A 19,565-nucleotide genomic window follows, 5' to 3' on the forward strand; every position below is an offset into this window, starting at 1 on the left:
AACCTTCATTTTCAGCTTCCAGTATGTGAATTGATAGAACCTTTAGTAATTTTATTTTCAGCTGTAGCAATACTGGGAGAAGTCTCTGTTACTCTGGCCAGGTGACAATCCTCGAAACAGTTTTCTGTTCAATGAGAAGCCACTGAGCCTAGTCCCATGTCTGTTTTTTCAGACCTGTAATGTCTTTAACATATGGGATTTTTTTCCAGTTTGTTTTAATAATTAGTATGTGTTAATCATTTGGCCATGTTCTAGGAACAAACTTCCAAACTGTCACAGTCCTGGTTTCTTCGCCTGTCAATACAGATAATACTGTCTGGGATAGCGGTGTATGAAATGGCAGGGTCCTCTGGGGTAGTGGTATCAGACTGGGTTGAGAGTAGAAAAAACAAAGACCTTGGGCTGTCTTCACTGCTTATGAAGCAGTCCTGGATTACTTTACCATCAAACGGCTCCCAGGAGATTAGCTGTTCCCTTCCAGAAGGGATGCTATGCTGGGTGTGATTTGGGTTACACAGAGTACAGATGCAGGGAATGGGGTCCTTGAATGAAAAGTAAGTGGCCCAGATTGACAGTGTAATGCACGTAATAGTTTTCAGTGCTAACTGGAAGAATGTTAATGTGCTGAGTCTAATTGGCAATAGTACTGAAGATTTTTCTATTTTTACACTTCTTGCTTAGTTTGTTTATGTAGAGGTGAGCAAAAACAGATGGCCAATTTGCAAACAATTCATATAATATATTTGATGAATTCGCTACACACGTGGAATAAAGTATTGACACCAGCATTGGTCGTACTTGTCTGTGTCTTTCCAGCAGTATATGACACTTATTAAATCTGAGGAGGAGTTGCTTTATCTGACAGTTCCCTTGTTTAAAAATGAATATCAAGAAGCTCATTACAAATCTGTCTAAGGTGTGTACATGTAAACTTGCTGTCATGATAAAGATCTCTTTTTATGTTGCTTTTCTTTTGAAAGATTTCTAAACAGCTGTTTTCTTTTGATCTTTTTGTTCCACTGTAACGCTTCTTAATGTTATTTCCCTTTCTGTTCCTTTAGAAGGCTTTATTAATTGAAATTTCTAGTGCTGAAATACTTAGCAGAGAAGCATTGTAGATGGATGTCACCAGAAGGAAGTACTGCCCCATATGAAGAGCACTGAAAGTCTCTTGAAACTTCTTATGCATAAAGGCTGTATTATTAGGTGGCATTCTTATGGCTTCATTTCTCATTTGATCAATGTGCTCTACTTGTTTTCATCTAATATAATGTCCTCTTTGAAGTCTGGTCCTGTTTTTGATTTGTCTTTTTTTGTCTGCCCATGAAAAAGGATAGGGAACTAGAAAGTACTAGAGTACTTATGTTGATAGCCAGATCGTTTATGGAAAAATACTGCTTTTGTGTCTTCAAACCTGAGAGAAACACAATTTTATCTAAATATATCACAAATATTCTGCTGTCTGTTTTTCGTCTTTGTAAGCATATACTTACAATACAGTTCAATTAACTCTGAACTACATTTTATGCGCTAAGTGTCTTTCAACTTTAAGACTGTAATAACAACAGCCTTACTATGATAATGTGGAGAATAGTAAATAGTTGGAAGAAAGATGCTTATGTATGTATTACTTCTGGCAGATCTGACATTTCCAGTCTAAGTAGAGGCAGAGTAGGCAGAATTGAGTATTGTAGGCAGAAAGACACAAGAGCACAGGAGAAGGGAATGAATGTCTCTGTATGGGAAGGAATATGGAGTTGGGATGCATCAATAGAAATGTGAACTTTGCAGAGTCTATTGCTTGTGAAATGTGTCTCTTGGGATGAGGGTTTCTGTTTAAGGTGTGGCTTGATAATAATTCTCTTAAGTGCTGGGTTTCATATCCCTTCCCTTAAAAAATACCTCAGTCCAGTAGTGTTTGACTAGCTTCGACATTAAAGAAGTTTAGGAGAATACATTTTGGGTGATCCTAGGTCTGAGAATAAAGATCTGCTTTCATAAAAAGTGAAGCTGGAAAAGGACCCTGTAGAGATCATCCAACCTCCTGCTTGAAGTAGAGCTAATTTCAGTGACTTGTAACTTCAGGGTTTCCCTAGACACAAATAGACGCAAGTATTGCCTCACAAATACTTTGCCACAGGAGTGGCTGGTGAAGACTGTCATATTAAAGGGAGATCTTCAACTCATCTGATGTTATCCTTTGCTTTCATAACCATCATAACCATTGTTCGAGAGTCTTACTGAACCTGGGAGCTGAAGAATTGAATTAAATCTTAGTCAACGGAAGTGTCTCATTTTTGTTCAAAGATTTTTCTGTTTTAGAAATCATTTAGATGTCTTACATTTTGAATAAAAGTACTAAAATAGCAATTTTACTTACTCTGCTGCAGAGCCTATTGAGTGAATGTTTGCATTAGTTACTATCCATTGAGTGACAGCCCATAAAGCCACTAGGATCACATATGCAGTGTAAAACACTGAGGTTTTTATAAGGCCAGTATTACAAATTGAGTGGTCATTGAAATAATTTCACCTGGTAAGTTCTTAAATTGTTACTTTCTTAGAAGAAACCTTAGCACAGGGTATGTACTTTCCATGTCAAAATGGCTAGGGAGTATGTCAGGATAACTTTTAACCTTCCTTAACTTGTATTAACTTAAATATAACAGTAATAAGCTTCAAAACACTTAAGCTTTTGTTTGATCCTCAGAAGTGAAATCTTTCTTTTGTCCTAAGAGTTATTTTTCATTTTCTCAGTGTTAGGCAATGTAAATACAATTTCCACTGGTTATTTTGTAATGAGCAGCCTCAGTTGACATGGGTATTTGTTAATAACTTCAGAGTTGCTTAATGTTTTAAAATACAAGATGAGTTCACGACATGCCTCTGTGTGCTACTCGTGAGTATAAATTTACCTTCTCTTCCAGCCGTGATAAATATATTGTCAGGAATATGATTCACTGAGTTGGTATCTGGTATGACACTGAGGAATTTATTGAGTTAATGTTTATAAATAACTTCAAAATCATCACCGCTTCATAAATAAAGAGACCAAGAGCATCAGAAACAGAAAGTGCATAGATTGGAAGGAATAATGAAGGTATACAAGCCTGTCCCTGTTGTCTTTCAGGGACGTAATGGACCAAAAGTTGACCGACTTTTGTCGTAAGTAATGAAAAATATTAAAAGTTCTCAAAACTCAGTGGCAGAATATTAGTGGGTTTTTTTGTAGTTTTTAAATACTTGGAGTTTGCTTACAGCTTTTATTTGTATCTTGGATTGCCTTGATGCTATTAAAGAAAACTTGGTGTGTGACTGCTAGAAAGTAGTATTGATGTGGTGCGGTTTGCGTAACATCTTTTGGGAGACTTCTTGGCGATGGATGCAGAAGTTCAGAGGCTGACAAGGGTAGCAGTTCTTATCATTTTTTCAAAGGCTTAAATGAACGGATTTTATTTTGCAGATTAAATGTATTTTTTTCTCAAGTTTTGATTATCTTAATTTATAATCACCTTATAAGGATTTATATTTGGGGTAAATTCATAATTTTGAATATAATTCCTGAGTTATTTTAAAAACAGGCACAGTACACTGAAAGAAAAAAAAATCTGCATCCTACAATTGAGTAGAAATCTAGTAGTTATAATGTAAAGAAAGGGAAGTTTGCCCATCACTTTCTGTCCTCGTAGCCTTGTATCTACTTTTTTTTTTCTGCATAATCAGTAACCTTTCCCTAGTTAGTAGCCATGTATATTGTTTCCAGTTCTCTTTTGCTTTTGAAGTTGTGCCGCTTATCTGACAACTTTGGGGAAGTAGTATTTCTTTAAAGGCATACAAACTGATTAGGTTTTAACTAAGCAGACACTTATAATTGAAATTGGCATGTGAATTAAATATAGTAGTTGTCTGGTTTGGCTTATAAATGTTCAGTGGAATACTACTGCGTGTTTTAGAAAGTCTGCATGAAGTTTGTATTCTAAAGTCATGATTTCGACAGAGTTGAAGGGTAGGTGTTTTTTTCATGTTGTCTTTTTTGTGAGTTTTTTTCTTTTACAGTGCATATGCCAAGGGTTCCAGGGAGATGGAGTTGTTGCAATGTAGCTTAGTTCTCAAGTTGAGCTTGTTGAGGTAGTTTCCTGGGACATCCTGAGGCAATTTGGATTGTAACAACTTCTGCATTGCATAGTAGGAAGAGAGCAAAAAGTCAGAAACAAAGACTCACTGGTGTTGTTTATCACATCCTAAAGACTTCATTATTTTGCCCTCAAAGTTTCTGGAAAACAAAGAGATCTGGTATGATAACGAGAGGGTTTTTTTTGGTGTCTCTCATTTTATTTCCATTTACAGTTTCTTCCCATTCACAGTTAAATTTTCGTTAGTTCTGTCAAGTCTGGCTTACAGAGATGTAACTGATTTTATGTAGAGGTAATGGGTGCAGGCTGGTTACTGCTATGAATAGCTATGGATGTCAGGCAACACTGACAAATTCGGCAGACTGAGAAAAGTTCTCTTCCATTAAGCAGTCGTATAACTACCCTGGCAAAATTATGCCTTAATTGCTGCAGTTGCATATGTATGTTGCTTGAAGGATGGTTCTGACAAGTATGTTAGATACAATTTTTGAAAATGTCTCTTTGAAATCTTACTCTTTCCGCAAAATCTTCAGTTCTATGGGTTTTATTTTTTAGTTTAATGCAAAATATGAAATCAGGGTAAGAAAATAGTCCAAATTTTTTCCAAATTTAATTACTGTGGTTCCATTTTATGGAACTGGTTCTGTCCCAGCCATGCTCATGGGAATACTACTGAGGATTTGCCAGCGAAAGTAGTTTTTTCTACTATTGAGATTCTTACTTTTTAATAAAAGTTGTCGTGCACAGAGGACTTGTTTCAATCTGGTTTCTGCCAGGTATGTTCAAATGTTCTGTTTGTTTACGTAATAGGTTTAAAAGACCAAGATGAAGAGAACTGTGTTTGAGGCCCGATCAAAGTTCACTAATAGACCCCTTTCTCTATTGGAAATTCTGTATCTAATAATCCTTTGGTTTGTAGTTGCCTCCATGTCTTAATTGTGGTGGCTAGTTACCAGATTTTGCTTGACTGATGAAAAACTTTCTCTTATTTCCATCTAATGTGTTTTGGAAAGCTTATGATATAAAAGCTCGTTGTCAGAACTTAAATCTCTTTTGATCAAGGAAACGGAAGCCTATATTAATTTGACTTTGGTAATGTGAAAAGCCTTAAAACCACTTCTAAGGAAACAATAATTAACCAGATAAAACAGCAGAGTAACTGTGGCCAGCTAGTGTTTTCTTTTGTGAAAGACGAAAGGCCATTGATGCAGTGTTCTTTAGTGTAAAGCATTTGACAGACACCAAAAGGGGAGTTCCTAGTTCCTAGGAGGAGGACTGCTATGGAAGTGTGAGAAGTAGCAGTTCCTCCTCCATCTCATTGAGACCAGTCATATTTCATTTAATTTTCCTGAAAAAACAGATCCTGCTGCTTATGGGAATTGAGGTACATGAATACAAAGGAGAGAAGCAGGAAATGGATGATGTTGCAGATCTGGATCAAATTGGAATGAGAAATATGCATAGCTGATGCTCTGGACACTTTTAGAGGGAAGGAAAAATGTGGTCTTCACCACATCCGATATTCCGTTCGTAACTTGTCGCCCTGCTCGCAAGGACTTCTTCCCATCCCCGACCACCCGCTGCATTTACACATCAATATGATGGGCAGCAAAATGGCGTTTATTGGTAAAAGCTACAGAACTATATAGTATTTCTTATCTTTTACTAGACTGTTCCAGAAGCTCACACGAGCTACTGGCCAATCATATTGAATATTGCGCTTCTGACCTCTTACTTCCAAAAGGCCATATACGGAGTTGTTATACACCTTGTTACGAAAACAAAGAAGGACAGCCTCTCCTTCTTACGACACGGGTTCAAGTAAAGTAGGTGAACCAATAGCAAGCATATGGGGAAGGGCCTTCCGCGTTACAACCCGAATGCCCCGTAACTTGCCTAATACAACAGAAAAACCACCTGTACATTAAATACTAGCATTTGGTGATATCCTAATATTAGTCTAAAGGAAAATCAAATTTGACAGTGGAATTTTGGCATTCAGTGGTGATCAATTTCAAGGGAAAGCTGCTTAAATACTGGAAATAGCTGTGATGACAAATAGACTTGGTTAGTGTTTCAAAATCATGATACAGGTAAACAATTAAAATTCCTGCATAACTTTGCATTAAATGGTGTTAAAGTGTAAGGTGTTCTTTGCAAACTTCAAAAAAGTATAATCATTGCGTAGTCTCACCTTTCATTACTGTTTAAAGAACTAGTGGTGCACCACTGTTGAAACTGGAAATAAAGGTAGAGCATGTACTTAGCCTCACTTCATAAATATCTACCTTTTCTTGAACAATCACACGTTGCAGGTTTCCAGACTGTGTTTCCAGCTCATTTTGTCTTCATATGAGAGAGCGAGCTCTGGAGATGTTAGATTATGGAATGATGAATAAGTATTCAATATGGAAGATGAAAGAGCGGTCTTAATGTTGATATCCAAATTTTATTGTTCAGAAAAGTTTGTGCAAACTTGAAGGGCCACAGAAGGCACACCTTTTCCCTTTCAGAACTTGAGTAAAAGAAGATTCGAGGACTAAACTAGTAAACTAGTGAACTATTGCTAAATTTTGAATAATCAACATTAAAACACTTTTCAATTTATTTCTGCAAACAGTTTAACAGTGATAAAATTGGATTGACTGTACCTAGTTAAACTGATGTGCAGACGCTGGCTTGCCACTCTCTGGTAAACTCCAAAAGGAATCATTGAGAAGCTGAGGTCACTCCTGCATCTGGAGCTAAGCCTCATGTTGCCTGCTTGCAGCCAGTTGCTCTATTTGTTGCAGTGACTCGGTGGGAGGAGAGGCAAGGATCCTGTGGGATGCATTCTGGTAGGCAGTGACTGCTGGATTAGATAACAGAATCTTTGACCACATGCTTGGGCTTTCAGCGTTTTACAGTAAAACTCCAGGAATTGCTGTCTTTTGTATATTGTTCCATATACTGAGGCAGGGTTAGAGAAGCTAGTGCAAGAGCTCATAGCCCAAGAAACATGGACATGCCCAGACTGCTGGACTGGAATGCTGCTAACCTCTTCTCACAGTGCTAGTCATGGCAGTGCAACTTCTTAAGTTGGTAAATATACTTCAACTTAACGGCCGTGAAGTTTAATTTGAAGTTTTAGTGGATCAAGTTATGTTTTTGGTGTCTTTGTTCAGTACACTCCTCTTGAAGTGATTCTTCCCTATTCTTTTTTTGGTTGCTGTGACTGTCACAGCTTTAAGCAGACAAAACAGGGTTGGTTTTCTCTTCGTATTCCTCAGTGACTTGATGCTCTCCCTTGACTCTCTGTTATTCAGCAAAGAAATAACAGAATATGAAATTGATGTGCTCATAAATGATGAGAAACAAATACTAGGCTTTAGCTGCATGCAACTGACCTCTTCACTTAGTGCAGCAGTCTCTTTAATCTGTCCTTAGTGTATATCTTTTTTTCTGCAGCCTTTGTCTTGGTTCCTTGTTTTCTACAGTGAGGTTTTAGAAAATATTTCAAGCTATTCTCTGATCAGCTTGGAATGTTGATCAGCTCAGTGCCTACTGAATTTGGATGTGATAATAAAGATACTTCTGTCTGTACTGCTCATGGAAATACCTATTTTTAATGTATCTGGCTTCATGACAAGAAGCCCTTCAGGTTTGTGGATGAATTCTGTTATTCAAGTTCATACATGGTGATCTTGGTGCAGTTTTGTCACCTTTTTAGGAAGAATTTTAATAGCTTGATTCCACAGCCAGGATCAGAATAACCCGGTGTTAGAATCTTAAAGACTTACGTGAATGTACAGGAAAAACTTCCACCTGAGGAAATAAGGTGACCTGCCAGAACAGACATCTATTTTCTTTTGCAAGCTGCTTTGCGATGAGTATTACATGTAGGGTTTTCTTCTTGGTGTTAATGTGACAGCTGATCTGGTTTTGTTTTGTTTTTTTTGACAGGATGAGAGTTAATGTTTAGGCAGTAAAGAAGTGAGAAGTTTCATGATAGAATTGTCTCTTCCTGTACATAAAATCTGTTTTGACACAGAATATTGTTTCACCAGCAAAGGTGAAGTTTCTTAATAGAGCTGAAGTTTTCCCTTCAACCCACATGGTAGTGGTCACCTCTGAAGGAATTGACTGAGGCTTCAATTCTTTTGATTGTATTGAAACCTTCAGCAAAGGGACCTGGGAATCTTCCTCTACAGGAGCTAAGATAACCTAGGGTTTTGGGTTTTTTTTGCCATCAAGGTATTATGCGAGACTCATTTGGAATAGCTTCCTAGTTGCATTGTGTGATGATCTGTTACATGTAGTACTGTTACTTTCTAAAAGTATGCTAGAAAGCAGCCACTCTGTACAGAGATATTGACTCATTTTGTCAAACATTAAAAACTGAGCTTATTAGCGCTGCGTCTTACTCGTTGACTATTTGTCTAAAACAGTGTAACAGTACCTACATTGCAAATGACTGTGCTGTCCAGTTTTATAGCACCGTCTCAATTGTTCAATGTACATCAGCTGTTTATAGTAATTCACTTTTGAAAAATAGTTTTCTTTAGCATTTCACTTATCAGCATGCTGGGACATTTTCAGTGCCTCTTGAGCTCAGCCATTAAAAGCTGTCTTGGTAAATAGTGTGCTTTGTATGACTGAAGAATTGTCATGTATGATCATGAATGTTACTGTTTCAGATCTACCAAATTCTTGACATCTCAGAAATGCTTTAATTGATCTGTAAGGACTCTTCTTAACCTTCTAATGATTTTACATATGTTTTGTTATCTTAGAGAATTTTAAAACTACATTATCAAGTGATAACAAAAAGAATTGTAAAGCAAACATGTATAATTTATCCTAGTTTTAATAAGTAAAATTAGTTTTTAACAAGTACAACAATTTTGAAAGATTATGTTGCAGTTCTTTTTTTAGTTTACTGAACCCATCCTTGGTTGTTAAGGTGCGTTGAAGCAATATAATTTCATTATTGCCATGCTTCTCTTTTGACCTGTGCCACTTTTGGCTTCAGATCTGAAAGGTTTACTGAGGTTGTGAAAAAGAGTGTAGAGATCTAGTGGTTCGTAGGATTATTTTTTTCCTCCTTCCACCTTGTTGAGGGAGGGAGGTTTCAGAGAAATAGCAAGAATAAGTTTAAATTATTGTCAGGGATGGTTTCGTATATTACTGTATGGGAATTTTGGATAACGTAGGAAATATTTGCAAGGTATTTTGCTGCCCTCTCTTAAAATCTGAATTGTAAGCAAATTTCGTGACTTGTTCATAGTATTTACTTGCATAGTTAGAAAAGTTCTGATTCAATTTTTGTATTTGCTGAGCAAATGGAAAATGAAAACTCTTGTGCAACAGGAAAATGTTAAATGCTGAATCACTTGCTGTTTAATGATGGTAATTCTTTTATTCAGGCTGTAGGTAGATTAAAATGGTTATCTTGTATGTCTTTCTTGTCTTTTATCTAGATCTTGGTAGGCAGCCAATATGGTTTGGTATGTGTCCGTTGCTCACTTAAGTATTTTTTTTGCATCAGATAAATGTTAAAGCATTCAAAGGTTTAAGTACATTTTGTTATGACATGTGAACACTGTGTGTATTTATAGCTCTCTGAGGAGGACAAAAGCCCAGGTAAGCCTTAAGAACACATTCACATGTATTAAGAGAACGAGTCAATCTCTAACACAACTTGATTTAAAATTGCATCTTACACTTAAGCTAAAATTGTATACAAATACATGCTGCATAGAGACGGTATACATTTACGTACAGTTTGTCTCTTTCTATATGTGTATATGTACATACCTACATACATGCACACACCCCTCTCAGATAGTCAGTAAAGCTTTAAAGCTAACGAAGTCCACCTTACTGGGCCAGAGCAAATGTCCATCTAACTTAATGACTTAAACAGGGCAAATGTCCAGAATACCTCTCCCTGCTGCTCTACCATTCTCTGGGTATTTTTGGTTGTACAGCTTCTTGTGCTTGTCTCAATTTCTGAAATTAAGTGCCTTTCCATATATATATTTCCTTTCCATATATATATATATGTATATTTTATTCTGAGAGTTCTTTCTTGAATCACTCTGACCAGAATTCCACGTCTCATCTGCCTAATGTGCAGAGGTGCTTTTTTTTTCTCATTAAGCTTTGCTATTGTTAGTTGTGTTGAATCTTTCCTCCTAGATGTTGCATTAGGGTGTCCTCATTATTCGAGATTTTGTATACCTATAGTTGTCTCCTCCAGAATGTGGAATTCCAGCTTATTTCGTTCTTTGTTGTGTGGAAGGTACGTTTGATCATCATGTTGCAGCTCTTTGAACCTTTGCAATTCTGCTGTTTTTTCCCACTTTATGAATTAGGAACGCAGATGCAGATTAACCATGGACTTACAAAGATAACGTTATTTTCTATACTGTTGCGTAGCCCTTACTGAATGCATAGAGTATAGTTAATGTCTTAGAATGGAACACTCAAATGGATGTTTGCATAGAATTTTTTTTGTAACCCTCACTCTTGAATCATAGTCAAGGATTTTATGTGAATTTAGCGGATTTCTCCCCTTCATTGCATCAGCTCTGTCACAGTTGTTCTGTTTACTAGTTTTATTTCCTGGTTACTTGGGCTTAGAAGATACACCTGTAGTTCTTCACAATCAATCATCCTTGCTATCCTGAGAACCCCAATATTAAGTTTCTTTTCCGGGTTACTTATGGAAATATGAAATGGTGCAGCTCTTGGTATGGCTTATCACAGAACTGCCTTGGTGACATTGCTCTTATGTGAGAAGTGACCTATATCAAGGTTATTTTTCCATTAAAAAAAAAAGAAAATTTTAAATATCTTGCAATTGCCTAGTATGTTACTAAGCTTGATCAATCGATGATACCTTCTAGTGTCATAAACTAAATATAATATGACATGTTTAACTTAGTACCTTATCTACATTCTAGTTTTGGGATTGACAGTGTGTAGCTTACTAGATAGACTATGCTAATTTAGAGTGAATGAGTTAACAAAATGAATGAAGCTGCTTTAGAGTGTGTAAATACTGATTCCTGCTCTGAATACCCTCTTAGATAGAGAAAACTTAGAAAAATGTGTCCACTTATCATTTACAAAAAAGAAGAGCCTAAGATGGCTGAGCTGAAGGTAGCCAAGATGAAAACCCCCCTTTCCTCTAATGATAGATTTTTATCTGAAGGGAGGAGTGTACAGAGGAAAACTAGATTTGTACAAAACATAGCAGTTAGGTAGGAATGTAATGCCAAAAGTATTTTCAAAGCATGACGTTTCAGTGGTCTATATTGTATTCTCTTGACGATTTATAGGAACCCTCTACTGGTACCAAAAATGTATTAGTCAATTAACATACTTTTTGGTAGACTTGAGAGGTTAAAAATCAAGCATTTAACAAGGTGACCTGCAGCCCTAATTTCTTTCTAACTGCTGTTACAACTTTGTTGCATGGGAGAGCAGGAGCAGAACTATTTTGCAGCTTGAAGGTGATGGGTAACAAGTTCAGTAAAGAAGAGTCTTTTTTTCCTGTATGGAACTGGGACTTAATTGCTTGTTGTAATAAACTGTCAACGTGTTAGTGGCTTTTTTATAAGGAGGAACATTCTTCTGAGATAAGATGGACTTGAATAGTAACAGCGCATGGGCTGGGCTTTCCATTTCTACAAGTATATTCTGAGCACGAATGGAAGTGAAATAGCTAAAGTTCCCTTCATTTTCAGGCTAGTTTTATATAGCTCTAAGCCTATGATGTAGAATGACCAATGACCTCCTAAATAAAATTGGCCAGTAGCAGTCTATAGACAACATACGCCATAGATTAAGATGTCTACATTAGGCCTCCTTTTTTTACTGCATAGTTAAAAAACTGGCTGTGCTTTATATTTGTAGAGAAATCTTCAGTTTGCATCTCAAGTGCAGCATAAAATGTCTGTGTGCTTAATAAATAGCTCTTCTTTATGAACATGATATTGTGTTTTTTTTTCAATTGAGTATTAAGTAGTGTGTGATAACTAACATGTTTTTCAGTGATACGTACTGACAGGAACATAGTGGTCACGTCTTTGAGGAGGGAGGCATGCCTAATTCTTCTCTTAAATATTGAGCTCTCTTGTTTAGCTGACTAGAAGCATGCATCTTAGTTGACTGCTTAAAAAAAAAAGAACAAAAAACCCACAACAAAAACCTACAGCAAATATTAAAAAAATAAAAATGCAATTGTGTACAGCATGTGGACTTCCTACTCTTAAGAAATTGTTTCTATTTTCTCTGCCTGTTTATCTGCTTCAGTTCTTCCTCTCTGCATCTTCCACTCTTCTGCTTTCCTTTGCTAGGACTTTCAGGAGCTGGAACCCATGGCAACCCCCTGCGCCGCTTCCCTGGTGCACACACCCTAGTTTTCTTATGACTGTCCAGTTTTCCCCTGAAAGGTGTTCTCATTTGGATGATAGTTCAAATATAAATATGTGTAGTATGCAAGTGGAGAAGGACATATAAAGCATGCACTTTGACACATCTGTAAAATTTGGATAAGTGCTGGTTGACTAGTTTACATGAAAATTTGCTTTTTATTTTTTTGTGGGGATTTGTGATATCGCTATTTCACTGTTCTTTTATTCACTGCTTCAAGTATAAAATACCATGCAAAGACCAAACGTAACTCTATATCCACAGCTCATAAGATTGAATCAGTGAGTTAATTATCACCAGTAGCTTTCTATTCTAACTTCTTGGAAGCTGTCTCTCAGAATGCTAAACTGGTTAGGAAGAAACTGGCTATATGGTTCTTTATTTACAGTAAACGTAATACACTGTTACCCAGCTTTGAAAAATAGCATGCAAAGTTCAGAATTCTATGTAGGTGCAAATGTTGCGGTTTTGTTCTCACTGCTGCAGACTGTTCGTTATTTCATCTCTTCTTTTTTCCCCTCTAACAGTTATTTGATATTTATGGTTTTCACTTTGCAGCTCAGTCTTTTTCCTTTTTTTCATGATTGTAGACAGTTGCAAGAGCAACAAAGGCAGAAGGAGCTGGAACGGGAGAGGCTGGATCGTGAACGAATGGAACGGGAGAGGCTGGAGAGAGAGAGGCTAGAAAGGGAAAGACTTGAAAGAGAGCGCCTAGAACAGGAACAACTGGAGAGAGAACGACAAGAAAGGGAACGACAAGAGCGCCTAGAAAGGGAGAGACAGGAAAAGGAGAGGCAGGACCGAGAAAGACTTGAACGACTTGAACGGGAAAGGCAAGAGAGAGAACGACAAGAACAGTTGGAAAGGGAACAGTTGGAATGGGAAAGAGAGAGACGAATTTCAAATGCTGGTAAGAAATTCAAAAATGAGTGTGTTCAAGTACCATGTTCCTTATGCATTTGGGTGATGGAGTGAGAGATAACCAAGGGCAGTGAGTGTAGTTGTTCAAGAGTAGTCAGTGCTTAACTTGCAATTGCTGGAATTACTTCATTTCTTATGGGAAGAAGTCCACCATCTTTGACTTTCCTGTCATAATTGTCCATTAACCCTGAAATAAAATATTTAAATTGTTCACTCCATTGATTTACTTCTTGATTGTTTGAAGAACTCGAATCTTAGTGGGCGTCTCCAGCATTGGTTAAAGTATGATGAGTTAAGATTTCTAAATATTTTGTTTTTGTTTGCTCTATTAAACAAGATTTATTCTCATCACGTAATTTGACAAGAAAAGATTAGGTTGAGCTTGTTAATGTAGAGGGTATGTACCTACGTAAGGCAAAGTAATAGTGTGAGAATTGCCTTTGAGCACGAAATCTTGCTTCATTGTGATTGTAGTAAATTTTAGTGGGAAGAATTATATGTATTTGTAGATAATGCTCTGCCTGCAGAAATGCATCAAGCAACAATTGGAAGCTTTCTCACTTTGGTAATATAATGGAACGTTAGTGAAGCGCTTCTTGGTTGTTCTTCAGTATTGAACTCAATTTTACATAAGAGATCAGGTCATGGTAAAAGTCAATATACTATGTAAAAAGCTAGCCATTTTAGAAAAGGGATTTTATGGGTAGCTTTATTCCAAGTACTTTGAAGTTTGTGATGGAGTGTTTTGTAGGGAAGAGAGGTAATATTTACATGCTGCCTATGGTATGAGTTTTTATTAGTGGAATTGTTTAAAAAAAGAAAGTTAAGATCACTACACTTGCTTGCAATTTGCAACAAAACAAGAAGACAAAAGCTGATAAGACTTGATTAATCAACCCTGTATCTAATCCATCTCACAGGTGGGATTTGAGAAAACTTATCCTAGAACATACTCGTAAATTCAAATGTTGGCACAAAAACAGTTGGTAAAACTTGAAGCTGTTAATGATATGTAAAACTTTCCTAACAGTATTTTCACTTGTGCCTAATCCTCTGGTACTAACTGTAGTCTACATTTATACATTTTGTTTGAATGCTGGTTTTGTTGCTTCATTAGCTCCCTTTTTCTCTTTCTCCTTTTTTTATCCTGCCTTTGCTGCTGCTTTCCATCTTCTGTCCAGCTCCATCTTTCGACAACTCCCCGTATAGCACTCCACTTCCTGAATACTCCAGTTGCCAGCCTCCTTCAGCACCTCCTCCATCATATGCAAAAGCAGTCTCAGCACCAATGTCAGAGGCCACACCGGAGTATGCTGTAGTGACTTCTGCACCACCGACTTCCACTCCCCCTACACCGCCTCTAAGGCACTCTGCATCACGTTTTGCTACATCTTTAGGCTCAGCTTTCCACCCAGTTCTTCCCCATTACGCTACGGTTCCTCGTCCACTGAACAAAAGTTCTCGGCCCCCTTCTCCTGTGAATGCCCCAGCGACGTTACCTCCAAACCCAAAGCCAGTTGCCTGGTCTGCGCCCAGTTTTGCCCCGCTTCCCCCATCACCTCCAGTAATGATAAGCAGTCCGCCAGGCAAAGCTACCGGTCCGAGACCAGTCCTCCCAGTGTCGGCTTCTAATCCAGGGGCTCAAATGCCTGCATCTCCTACAGCTCCTAATGGGCTTTCTGAAAACGTGACTTATGCGGTTCCTTCACCTTCTACCTCAGGTCCAACTCCACCTCCGCCGCCTCCTCCCCCACCACTGCCTTCCTTTCCGCCTCTGTCACTCTCTGGACCTCAAGCTTCTCCTTCTCCAAACTCCCCTAATGCCTCGACTCCCTCATCCAAGCCTAGTGTTCTCCCTTCTCCCTCTGCAGCTACCCCTGCCTCTGTTGAGAACTCTCTAAACTCTGTGCTGGGAGATTCCTCTGCTTCTGAGCCAGTCTTGCAGGCAGCCTCTCAGCCGATTGAACCTACGACCCAGCAGGGTAAGGCTTTCTGTTATTGCTACTAATTCACTAATCAGGATTGCAGTCCGAACCAATTTGTATCAAAGCCCTTAACTGCCCCGAAGAATTAATGAAATGCTTCAAAAGTTGCAGTGATCTTAATACCACAAAGAAATTTTGTTTGGAAACTGGTAAGGGAGAAGAGCCGGCATACTGTGATCTGCCATAAGTAAAATTTGGGTTTCTTAAGCTCTCATCTGTTAAGAACAGAGCTTGTCAAATACTTGCTTGGTAAATCTTACACTTTTAGGTTATTGAGATCATTGTATTAATCGGCAGCATCATTAGTTTCCTAATGGCAGTTGAAGCAGAACGTGTGTGTGGTTTTTGGACATGTGAATGACCTGAAGTGGGGAGTAATTTAAACCACTTTGATACTTGTAATGTAGCTTAAATTTTAGAAAGTGGTGTGTAACAACTGTAGTATTTCTTTTTCTTCTATTTTGATATGTGCTGTGTGCACACTTAAAGGTTTCTTGTGGTGTTAGCTGTGCTCAGCTAAAATAGGATTTTGGTTTTTTTTTTTAAAAAAAAAAAAGCAGATGACAGTCTTAAAAGACACACTGCCAATCGATGTGTTTTACATGGATGTAATGTCTTTGTTTACCTGAATCCCATTTTATACTAATTTAACAGACTTGGGTCTTACGTACATAGATCTGCAGTAGATCATCTGAGGGTTTGGATAGAGGGGATCCGGGGGAATAAGTAACTTCATCACACACAGGCCATGCAGAGTAGATGCTGTTGATGCACTCTTGTCTTGCATTAAGTTGTGAGCTGCTCTGTGATTGAGTTGGCAATAGGGTGAGTGGCCTTGGTTTTATTGTGGGACAGAATCAGGTATTTGGATGGTGAGTGACTGCTAAAGAGTTTAAAATGTGTTTAAGTGTACAGGGATTAGCATGTTAGGAAGCCAAGGACTCTCGCACATGAAATTCCTACCTTTAGAGATTGCAGTTCTGTAGTTGGGCTAAGGAGGAGAAAGAATGTGTAGGGCTGTTTTCTTAATCATTGATTCTGAAATTGTTCCTATAATATAAGCACTTTGGCAATTGCAGTAATCAGAGTATTCTTTCTACGAAACACATTTTGTATTGCATATCAATGTGAATTTAGAAGATTAAAGGAATCATAAATAAAAAATGGGAGCTTGTCCTCATCAGCTTAAAATATGTCAGTCTCCTAACTCACTAATTAGTGTTTGTGTTTAATAATTAAAGTTGATTCCTGAGGTACTTTTTAGAGGAAATACTTTATGCAGGCTTAGAAACTGGTGTTGGAATTCACACGTTTTCAGGGTTCAGATGTTTGGGTGGTGTGTTAAGTGCTGTTGATGAAATGAGAAGTCATTTTCTGTTTAGCACTCTTTTGAGAAATAATGCATTTCTTCTGCGGTATTGTATTCTTACTTCACTTGACTATTTATAAAAGCTTTGCTTGTTTCCCTTCAGAAGATTCTTGGTTGCAGCACACACCTGACTGTTGGGCTATTGTATTTAAATGGCTCTGAAATTGTCTTGTCTCTTACAGCATTCTGTGTAATACTTCCAGTGCATTAGTAAGAATGTTTCTCCCCTGCTGAAACTTGCAGTGTTTTCTTGCCTATTTAAAAAAAAAGATCCTTACTGGTATTAACTTCTCATATACAAAGAACCTGTGTGGCAAATGAACTCTTTTCAGTATCCTCACTATAGGCTTTTTTTTCTCTTTGACACTAGGTGTTGTCCAAGGACCACCTGCACCTCCTCCCCCACCCCCGCTGCCCCCAGGCCCAGCCCAGGCCTCAGTAGCAGCCCCACCACCTCCTGGCCCACCGCCACCTCCACCACCTCTCCCTCCGTCAGGCCCTCCACCGCCACCACCACCTCCTCCGCTTCCCAGCCAAGCTCCCACTGTTCCCCTCCCACCTCCTGCTCCCCCTCTTCCTGCTTCGGGGTTTTCAGCTGGATTTGTGTCTGAAGAAAATCGCCCTCTAACTGGACTAGCAGCTGCACTTGCTGGAGCCAAGCTTAGGAAAGTATCACGGGTAAATGCAACTATTTAGTTTCTTTTTCTGACTTGTATTTCTAAGTTCTGAACTGGCTGTAGTTTTTGTTTCGTATTAATAGCAGTATAAAATACATTGTGGATAGGCTTATTTCATTATTAAAAAAGCGTTACATGATATACTACTCATCCTTCATATTCCTTATGCAACTGTTTCTTTCTAGTATACCAGCTTCGTGTATTTCAGCTTATATCATTGTCAGCAACAACTTGATTTGCACATATTTTCTGTATTACAAAGGGTGAAGACTCCTCCAGTTCAAGTGGAGGAGGAGGCTCTGCTCCATCTAAAACAGACAGTGGTCGTGGAAATGGGCCTCTTCCCCTGGGAGGTAGTGGCTTGATGGAAGAAATGAGTGCCCTGCTGGCCAGGAGGTAAGTAACAGTTTCTGTGCTGGAGTTGCATAGTAATCTTAGAGGTAGGATTTTTGGTGTCTGTTTTCAGCTGGCTAAGGATTAAACGAATATCTGAATGCTCAAGTAGTAGTTTTGTGAAGTTGAGAATGTTTTGTGAATAGCTGTTTTTACTCAAGTACAAGTGAATACTTCTCTGTAAGTCTTTGTGTAACAGTAGGGGTTAGAAACTTCAAAAGATAAGGAATTGCGAAATCACTTTGGCAAGAGGTCTTTGTCCCTGAAAACATTTTGGAAGTTGTTTAACATTAATGTTCAGTTATCTAGATATCAAGGTGTGTATGTCTTTAATTACAGTGAGCAACAGCTTTTGAGTTTAAAGCCATGATGATCTTGGTAATTATTTTCTCTACTTATAGGAGAAGAATTGCTGAGAAGGGATCAACAGAACCAGAGCAGAAAGAAGACAAAACTGTGAGTTGAGAAATTTTATCTACTTCACATTACTTGATATTTGAAGAAGATCCTAATGCACAGGAGATAATCGATATTTTACCATCTTAATATACATTGTCTGTTTTGTGAATTGTATATCGTGTGCTCGTTTTCTACATAACATTACTGAGCAGCACCATTAAGTCTCTATAAAATTTGAGTTAAATATTTGAAGAATTGAGATTCATTTGCTAAATTCACAAGAGTCAAAAGTATTTTTTCTCACGGCCGCTCACTCTGGCCTCCCTTCTTCATCCTTTCCTCTTCTCATTTAATCAGGAAGAATCAGAGTCCTCAACCTCTAAGGCTTCTTCAACAAGTACACCTGGTAAGTAGCGTAGGTTTGTGAACTCTGTGACTCTTAATACTAACTTAAAGATGAAACTCAGTCAATTGCATTGCATTTTTGGAGGCTGGCACTTATCTCACGATCACCAACTGGCATTTTACTGTAGAATTACACTTACTGAAGCACCGCGTTTAATATAGCGGCCTCTTGTGTCTAACTGTGAGGCTGGTGCAACAGTTAGCAGTGAATGTGAAAGCAAACTGTCTTTCATTCATGGCAAAACACAAGCTGGGGCACTAGTTTGTTTCGTTCAGGTCAGACATAGAAAACTTTTAGAATCGGATGTTAACAGTTACCACTTATAGGTAGTTCAGGAAAGGTTCAGTCCTGTATGTTTGTTCTAGATTTAGAAGCCTCGTGTAGAAATTCTTTAAGCACGGTTCTTCTAATGCATGGTTGTGGCAGTTAGGAACTGCGTAGTCTACATTTCTGCTGCAGTCTGTAAAGAAAATTTGTATATCAACTGCTCTGTAGTCAGTCAGTGTGAATACTGTAAATACTTGGATGTCACTCAAGTCTTTGTAATACGAGATTTTTTCATGTTTGTGAGTAGTACCTTCTTAAACGTTAGCTTCCCTGGCCACCTCCCACTCTGTGCATATGAAGAGGGGAGAATGTGCCATACACCAACATTCAGAATGCTTCAACTTTCTCTCTTGATTGCTTGCCCATGTGTATGTTTCTTCAGTAGATGATTAAGCCGCTCAAAGTTTTGCAAGCCTTAATGTTGAAAACCCTTGAAGTAGGGTGAACAAGTTCCGGGTAACCACTGTTTTGGGGATAAAAAGGAGGGACAGGAACTAAATATGCCTTAATGGAAATAATGGGAAAACTGTTACT

At 38.1% G+C, this 19,565-nt stretch overlaps 1 protein-coding gene across 6 annotated transcripts in view; it reads left to right on the forward strand.

Moving 5' to 3' along the window:
• Nucleotides 1-19,565, forward strand: part of ENAH (ENAH, actin regulator) — a 93,009-nt gene that overhangs the window by 57,972 nt on the left and 15,472 nt on the right. For 4 of the 6 annotated variants that reach the window (XM_021390257.1, XM_021390253.1, XM_021390254.1 and 1 more), the window contains exons 5-10: nt 13,145-13,464; nt 15,347-15,457; nt 17,200-17,507; nt 17,769-17,902; nt 18,301-18,355; nt 18,656-18,704. In XM_021390257.1, the coding sequence (XP_021245932.1) occupies nt 13,145-13,464; nt 15,347-15,457; nt 17,200-17,507; nt 17,769-17,902; nt 18,301-18,355; nt 18,656-18,704 (977 nt within the window). The remainder of the gene's footprint in view (nt 1-13,144; nt 13,465-15,346; nt 15,458-17,199; nt 17,508-17,768; nt 17,903-18,300; nt 18,356-18,655; nt 18,705-19,565) is intronic. The other 2 variants (XM_021390256.1, XM_021390258.1) reach the window with 1 other exon arrangement.

Source organism: Numida meleagris, chromosome 3, assembly GCF_002078875.1.
Source record: "Numida meleagris isolate 19003 breed g44 Domestic line chromosome 3, NumMel1.0, whole genome shotgun sequence".
NCBI lineage: Eukaryota > Metazoa > Chordata > Aves > Galliformes > Numididae > Numida > Numida meleagris.